We start from the raw sequence: 8,326 nt of genomic DNA on the forward strand, positions 1-8,326 counted from the left end.
TACATCTAATTAAATCACGCAAATTTATTTTTTAGTAAAATAAATATCAATTACTATCTATTACTCTCAGGCTTGTTCCTAATTCACTTTGATAAAATTAAATATTTATTTAACTAAATAAAAATAAAAGATACGAGTATAATGTATTTTTAATGTGTGAAAATTATAAGTTAAATCTGCTACTAATTTTTGTATTATGTATAAGAATGTGGATTTAGTTTTTATATTTTTTAATTTTTTAAATTTTAATCTTAATCCAATCAGTACCAATAAAATCGATTAGGTCAGATTCTACTATTAATTTTGTACTATTTGTAAATTGTGGATTTAGTTTTGTTCTCCAATTTGATTAGTTTTTAATCTCTACATTTTTTGAATTTTACTATTAATCATGACTAATACAATAGTAGTTAAATCTATTAACAATATAACGTGGTATTTTCATGAGTATTATGTGAAAGTAACAAGCTAATACAACATTACACATATGATAATATATTACTTGTATAAAATTTTGGAAATAACATAATTTAACTTAATGAATTTAACGGCTACTCTTTGGGTTATTATTGAAATTTCAAAATTCTAAAAGTACAATAACTAAAAATGATCTACTTAGAATACAAGGATTAAATCTGCAACTTAAACACAGTACAAAGATTAATAGCGGAATTTATCAAAATTATATAAATTTATATTACTCCTAACTCATAAAAATAACACAAACACAAACATGGCACGAAAAATAAAACAAATATATAAATTATAGATTGTGTCATACTCATTACGTGGGTGGAAGAAAGACTTAATAATAAATTATATTTATAAAAAAAATATTTAACAATTGAATCATAAGTGTCTATTGAGTTTTAGCTCAATTGACATCGATATTATTACTAGTGTAGGAAGACGTCGGTTTGAGCATGCTGAAATGCGTTTTATCTTTTTATTTAAGGATTGAGGAGAGGTTATGGATAATAAACCTCTTTTAAGCTCTATTTCAATCTTTAAACATTTTTTTAAATTGTTTAATTTAAATATTTTATATAAAAATAAATTATTTTATTGAATTGGTATCGAGCTAACTCGCACATTATATATTTTATAGATATAAAACAAGAACACAACAAAACTATGCTAACCATGAGATAACTTGAGACATGACATAAGAATTTAAAATAATTTAAACAAATAATTTCGTGAAAAATCACATAAACACGATATTTTAAATACATGAAAAAAAAATAAAAAAACACATAATTAACTTCCTATATATTTATGATTTCATTTTTAGGCCATCTTAGACGTTATCTTAGCCAACCTTTACAGTTTTATGAAAATAAAGATATCAAATTAAGCTAGACTAAATTGAAGAGAATAAATCTTAGATTTCAACATAAAGGGATTAAATCACAATTAAACCAAATGATACTTGTTTTGTCTGTCTTTAATCTCTCATTAATTGCCCATATGCCCCCTTTACTTAATCATTAAGTCCCTTAAATCTCTCATCAAAGCCGTCTCTTTTAATTGTTTGGCTCCGTTCGTTCGCTCTCAACTTTCCGTTCAACGTGTATTCAAATTTTCACATTGTTTCATTTTCGCCCCCCTAAACTCCCGTTCCACTATATCTACCCCGTTTTCGTCCCATTTTTTCCTTAAATTCTCCCCATCTTCAAATTCTCTCTAATATTCAACTGCTTCTTCTTTTTTTTTTCCTTTTTCAGATTGGTGAAATGGCTAAAGTCGGATTTTGTCTTACCTTTGTTTTGTTCATTGTTGCTGAACTCACTTCTGCTGCTGAACCGCCGGCGCCTGCGCCTGCGCCGTCACTCGGTGCAGACTTACCGCAACTCGCTCCTACTCTGGTGACTGGATCTCCCGACTCCGCGCCATATATCTCACCGGTAATGGATGCTTCGCCACCGGCACCAATGGGGCCATCTCCATCAGATCTGGCGCCAGGAAACTCGCCCGCGAGTTCTCCCGCTCCTTCACCGGTCGATGCCAGCGATATCAACCACAGCGACATCAATGCAGAAGGAAGCGAAGAGAAGAGCCGCGGCGATGGAGGAATGAGCGGCGGAAAAAAGGCGGGAATCGTGTTTGGCGTAGTGGCGGCAGCGTGTTTGGTTGGCTTCGGTGGATTGGTTTACAAGAAGAGACAAGAGAATATCAGGAGATCTCAGTACGGATACGCCGTCAGGAGCGAATTTCTGTGAAGAAGATGATGAACAGTACAAAGGTTTATCATTCAAATGTATTACTAGCATTTGATTTTGATTTGATATTTATTTTTTATTCTTTATAAAGAGATTTAAACTATTTTTGTATGAGATTAAAGATTATCGTAGCAGAAATTTTCAGTGAGTCCCGTACTGTTGTATTTCCATTACAATTATCATCTCTCAACGATGTCCGTTTGTTTTACCACTATAATCTATAGTTATTAATATAATTAAATTTTTGAAAAAAAAACCGAACAGTTATTAAATTACGTTTTCAAAGGTTTTTTTTCTTTTATAATTTAAATTATTTTTAGCTATTGTTTTCTAAAAATAATTTAAATTATAAAAGAAAGAAAACCTTTGAAAACGTTGTTTCACAATTTTAATTATGTAAGTAATTTAATTAAATTAGAGAAAGTTATTAGATTGATTGAGTTTATAATAATTTTTGAATGTATTTAAAAATTGAGGATGTCATGTTATTTTATTGGTGCTTAAAAATTATAGATTTTATGATTTCTTTTTATCTTTATATTAAATTATGATTAGAGGTGATCATGAGTCGGACTAGACTTTAGTATAATATTAAGTTTGTTTTCTAGGCTTAGGCTTTGCCCAAAAATGAGCTTAAAAATTTACCTAAATTTGGTTCGAATAAAAATGTTAAAACTTAAGTCCGGTCTGGTTCGTGGGATTAATTTTTTTTAATATTAATATTTTTATATAAAATAAATTTAAAAAATATAATACATCAGATACATTAAAAACACTAAAATAAATTCCCAACAAATTAAAAATAAATAAATATTTAATATTTATGCTTAAATAACACTAATATATATGCAATTTAACAATTAAATGCCTCTAAAATAGTAATAAATTTAATAATAAAACAAGAATTATACAATATCTAAATAATAATAAATTATTAACAATATAATAACAAAATAAATACAAAAGGATGATAAAACAACACCAAAATAGTGGAAACAGCAGCAAGGTTTTTTTTTTTTGGCTTCAGCCAATGTGGAAGGTGTTAATGTGTTAACAGCAGTCTCAAAGGAAATTCTTGAAGTCCTTAATAGTGATAAGGCCAGTGATTTTATTGATATTGTTGTATATTTGTATAGACAGTTTAAAGTTTTTTAGTCTTTTCATCACACAAAAAAAAAACAGTTCTAAAACAAACTAGGTTATTATAGTGAAATATAGAGAGTGGCTTTTATAGATAGGACCGACTGTATAAGTATTAAAATTTATCAAATTACAAAACATAGATTAATAAGATAATTTAAGGTTTAATTTTTTATATTACAATTTTCATTTTTTTATTTTAAAAATTAAATTTTTAATTAGTAAATAATATCTCACACAAATCCTATCTTACCTCCCAATATATTTAGGGAAAAAACTTATCTAAACCCAAATTAGACATTCTAGGCCGAGCAAATTTCTCGACCATTAAACTAAGTTTACTTCAACCCTAATTTTTCCTTTGCTTCTTCACTACCTAAACTCTAAAAAAAAAGCATTTTACAGCTTTGGGAAACAAGAAACCGCAGTAAAACAATGCAAAATTGCAACCATGTATTTCATTATATACCCCTTTCCATTTTGGCCTAAATGAAATCTGGATAAATTTCATAATGTAGTGTTGGAGAACCTGCAATTAATTCAGCTCCCACCGAACAGTTTCTGTATTTTGCTGGTTTAAGTTATTAGGATCCGTCCGAGGCGAATTAACAGCTCTAGGGGATTGGACCGGAGCTCGAGTTATCACTTGTGAACTATGCTGTTGCTGCTCTAACCTAGCCCGCTGCCATCTTCTGCTACATCGTTGGATCTCAACGATGATGGAACTCCCACTCATTGTGACACCAAACCCGGAAAACGTTGCGAGGAGAATTGATAGTATTGCTTGTACCTTCACCTGCATGCCGCAGAACATTATGAATGAAACGGCTTTACGAATCCACCATGTCTAGAATGTCCCATTTTGGGTGCAAGAAGGAAGCTATAGAGTCAAGAGTATGTGGTCTAATCACCATTGCATTGAACCCGAAGCTTAACTCATTTCATTCATGCAGCCACCCATAAAAGGTGACATTCCGGAAACCATTTCATTGATATTCCGGAAAGAGGAATGTCCTTTAATACAAGATAGACACTTACCTGCGAATAAAATATATGAGCAAAGATGACCACCAAAACAAATTGAATCGATGCGTAAATCCAGACAAATCTTCGTGTAGCTGAATACAAAGATTCGAGTAGTTTTAAGTCAGAGAACCTTAAGAGAACAGTGTGCCGTAATTTCTTATCAACTTTTTGAACTTCCTATAAAATTCAGAGTTTTGACAGTCAATTCTATACCCACGTTTCCCAGCCTAGTCTACTATGGCTTCCTGATTGACATCAAGTGTCAGCATTGTGTGCAAGCATGTATGTGTTAAAGTTAGAATATAACTTCTAACCTACAAAATACATCGGTGAAACATGAAACGAGAGTTATAAACAAAAACTTAGACCAATTGGCGACGATCATATTCTGTTTCGGGTGGATGGACACAAAAACATGTTAACCGGACATTGGCAATAGTAACTTATAGCTCAGGTAAGTTTGCGAGCCTACCCATTGTTGATGAAGTCATGGATGAAAGGAGGCCTATCACACAGGCGAATGGAAGAGATATAGCAATTGCACCTATGCCCATTTTAACAATCTGCAGGCGAACGAATAATATGTCGACAGTATAAAGTAGTGAAACTGGGGAAATATACAAATGAGAAACTACTTATCCTACCAGAAGCTGCTCAAGGAAACAAAAATATGAAAGCATGCTGAGGAAAACAAGAATAGGGACCTCATGCCAAACCCTGCAAACATCTAACTGAAATTGTTACTTTCCTCTTGGTCACTTATTGAGCTTACGATAAAGAAGAATAAGAAAATATAGAAATACACTGCAACAATGAAACAGGCGAGGGATGAAACAAGTTCGTAAAACACCCTTCCTCGAAAAAGTGCATAACATACTAGATGTGATATTATTCATGTGTATTGCATCTCTTTACCAACACCGAAAATAACTTCCAACGAATGATCTAATCAATGTTCGAGACATATATACTAGAGTCTAGAGGTATATGTATATAAGGCCATCGATGAGGAGAAAAGCTAATGAGTCGGTAACAAATTGATTATTTACCTGTATCCTGGAACACCAGCTCCAACATTTTGAGGTCGAGTACTTTGGATTCGTAGAAGAGTGACGGGTAGGTTCTGGACCTCTTGGTTACACACATCACAGTTCTTGTTCCCTTTGATGGTAAACCATTTCACAGCACAGTCTTTGTGGGCCAAAGCGAGTTCGCCTCTGCAGCTGCATTCCATCTTAAGCGTTTCACCTCCTTCACATAGTTCAACCAGACAAATTCGGCAAACAGCCTCTTCTTCGGGTATGTCCTCACCATCATGATCACTGTTTTCTGAATAACGAGATGCTGTTAAGACATCAGCTGGTACGATATTTACGAGTAAATGTAAAACCTATGGTACTAATAAAATGATGACCGGAGGCAAGTTCGCAAACTTGAACTTATGCATACATATGTATAAATGCATAGACAAAGATGGAGAGATACCAGTATCAGGTCCCACCGAAGCATTCGAGTTTATTTCTCCATCCTTTACTCGTGAAGTTGAGGGAACCACACGAAAAAATGAATCCATTCTCCTTAAGTTTCCTTCTTTGCGGTTAAGAGGAAGTGAAAGTGAGCGAGAAAACTGCCACATGCTTCCCTTTCTCTGCAAGGAAAAGTTCTACTTCACATTAATACATACAGTTTCGTACGCTATTTATTCAAAATAAATCATGACAAAATATCACAAAACTTGCATTAGAAATACTTAGGCTTCCAGTGATTGCAGACTCCGAGTTCAAATGTGCAATACGAGTTACAGGCATCGAGGATGTCCTTTTCATCTGAGGAGTAAATATCTTTGTAAGCGACAATGTACTTGCAATGACGGGTTTCTCCCCTTGTGAACTAGAAGAAGATTCGGGGTCAAAGTTTGCGGCCTTTTCGATGTCTGAATTAGGATTTCTATGCTTAAAGCTTACTTTTGGTAAAAGACTCTTCAAGGACGACTTGCCTCTCGACGAGGAAGGACCCGAGGATCCCGTAATTCTCGCATCGGAGGGACTAGGTGTCAAGAAAAAATTCACTCTCCTGGGAGTCAAACTAGGTGTTGGGGGAATCTTTACTGCCACGGATTCTTGACAGGGTTCTTCCAAAGGTCTTGAGGGTATCTCTAGAACGAGACCACTTCTCCGTCTATTATGAACACAAGCTGTTTCCTCGGTTATTTCTAATGAATCTTCAACCTGAAAAACAGATCATCATTATGCAAGGAAACATAAAAAGGAGACTGCAGTTGATAGATACTTTAAGTAACTATAAGACCAGCTAACCTTATTTCTTTAAAGTGCATCAATCAAAAGAAATTTCTTACAAGAAAGAAGCTTTAATATGCATACACACACACACACACACACACACAAAAGTACAGCAGATTCTAATTCAAGCAGGGGTTTGAGGAATGCTCTGGCTGCAATTGACATATAGACTAGCTCTGAGTTTCGATCAGTTTCAGATCCGGGTTAGTCTCACATTCGGGTTGTTGACTTTTATGGTCAAATGTGTCAGGTTCAAATTCAGGTTCCTACACTCATATCCGACATACAGATATAGAAATATGAACTCCAAGAATTTCTGGAAAGAACTTAGAAAACTTCTATCATACACGTCGGACACATACACTTAAACCCGAGTCCAAGTAACATAAGTTGCATCAATGATCAACCACAAGAAGAAAATGAATTTCAAAAATGAAAACAAAAAAAGAAAAAAAAATCAAACCATAACTGAAGTTGGCCATGAAAATTTCTCTGCAAGGTCTCAAAAAAACCTTTGGAATGAAAGTATGAAACTAAATTCAGAAACAGTAGCAATCAACCAAAACATTAAAAAGGAAAATGGAACTTAGATTATAATAGAAGATTCAAAGGTGAAACAAAGAAGCTGGAAAATACCTGTTGAAGGCTATGTTCCTCCTCCATAGCTTTCTCTTCTGACCCCATTTTTTTCATCAACAAAATCAAAGAAATATCCCAGAGAGCTCAAAAGATATATAGAGAGGTGAGGGATCCACTTGAATAGTTATACACTGTATCATAATTTTTCTGCCATTAATATTTTAATAATTTTATTAAATTTATAAAAATAATTATATTTACCAGTTTCATAAATTTTTGAATTATTTTAATATTACATTTTTATAGAATACTTATCCATAATTAATCTTCCCTAAAAAACTTCGTTCACAAATATGCATGTGAAAGTGAAGAATAAAATATGGCATACTTATTGACACTCTTCTTGCCAAACTACGGTCCACAGCATCAGTAGGAGTTATAACTTATTCATTTTAGCTTTTTGTTATTCGTAACAATCCAAAAAGTTAAATTTTAGGTTAAAATTTATTGTTAGTCCCTGTGTTTTGATAAAGTTGAAATTTAGTCTCTACAATATAAAAAATAAAAAATTAATTTCTCTCACCTTTTTAATGTAAAAGTTTTAGTCGTTAATATTTTCTAGTTCATTAATATGGCATGTTGATTACGCCAACTTTATATGATATGGTGTGCGGTTGATAGAAAATTAACATACTAGATTGAAATATTTTGACAAACAAAAAATTAATAATGTTAATTATTGGATTAACTTTTTAAATTGAAAAGGTAAAAAGATTTTATTTAGAGACTAAATCTTAAAACAAACCAACTATAGGGACAGGTAGTACATTACAATTAAATCTTCAAACTAAAACATTATCCCAATCAAGTCCTATCAATTTATTCGTAAGCTTTGGTATTAAATGTCAATTTTATGTAAAAATATGTATTAATTTCTACAAAAAGGAATCATATTAGATTCAAGCTGATTGTATTTTAGTTCTAGGATTCGATTGAAGGGCTATAAAATTTAGAGGTTGATTTAGGATTGACTCAGAGTTTAAGGATATTTAATGTAAT

At 32.5% G+C, this 8,326-nt stretch overlaps 2 protein-coding genes across 6 annotated transcripts; one reads left to right on the forward strand and one right to left on the reverse strand.

Moving 5' to 3' along the window:
- The first annotated feature begins 1,736 nt into the window (after positions 1–1,736).
- On the forward strand, positions 1,737–2,222 carry LOC121217769 (classical arabinogalactan protein 6). Its single transcript, XM_041093991.1, has one exon. It carries the CDS (start codon positions 1,737–1,739, stop codon positions 2,220–2,222), a length of 486 nt encoding a protein of 161 aa, XP_040949925.1.
- A 1,296-nt stretch (positions 2,223–3,518) lies between these two features.
- LOC107963868 (probable E3 ubiquitin-protein ligase MARCHF10) lies at positions 3,519–7,698 on the reverse strand. 5 transcript variants are annotated; one of them, XM_016900371.2, is made up of 8 exons: positions 7,325–7,698; positions 6,128–6,616; positions 5,874–6,036; positions 5,438–5,717; positions 5,033–5,105; positions 4,861–4,951; positions 4,401–4,480; positions 3,519–4,158 (listed from the first exon to the last, which is right to left on the reverse strand). In XM_016900371.2, the coding sequence occupies exons 1-8, from the start codon at positions 7,379–7,381 to the stop codon at positions 3,898–3,900; spliced, it is 1,494 nt and encodes a 497-aa protein (XP_016755860.1). In that variant the 5' UTR covers positions 7,382–7,698; the 3' UTR covers positions 3,519–3,897. The 5 variants fall into 5 exon arrangements, with proteins under 5 accessions (XP_016755860.1, XP_016755859.1, XP_040962957.1 ...); XM_016900370.2 differs by having other exon boundaries at positions 5,438–5,732; positions 7,325–7,672; XM_041107023.1 differs by lacking the exon at positions 4,401–4,480 and having other exon boundaries at positions 7,325–7,680.
- Positions 7,699–8,326: the final 628 nt, after the last annotated feature.

The sequence above is a fragment of the Gossypium hirsutum genome, chromosome A03 (assembly GCF_007990345.1).
Source record: "Gossypium hirsutum isolate 1008001.06 chromosome A03, Gossypium_hirsutum_v2.1, whole genome shotgun sequence".
Lineage (NCBI taxonomy): Eukaryota > Viridiplantae > Streptophyta > Magnoliopsida > Malvales > Malvaceae > Gossypium > Gossypium hirsutum.

Excerpts from the sequence above, each read along its gene's own strand:
- LOC121217769 (XM_041093991.1), top strand. The coding sequence starts at position 1,737 with ATGGCTAAAGTCGGATTTTGTCTTACCTTTGTTTTGTTCATTGTTGCT.
- LOC107963868 (XM_016900370.2), bottom strand. The coding sequence starts at position 7,381 with ATGAAAAAAATGGGGTCAGAAGAGAAAGCTATGGAGGAGGAACATAGC. Across the intron at positions 6,037-6,127 it reads GAAGCCTAAGTATTTCTAAT|AGAAAGGGAAGCATGTGGCA; the intron begins GCAAGTTTTGTG and ends TTTTCCTTGCAG. Across the intron at positions 4,481-4,860 it reads CATGACTTCATCAACAATGG|CTACACGAAGATTTGTCTGG; the intron begins GTAGGCTCGCAA and ends CTTTGTATTCAG.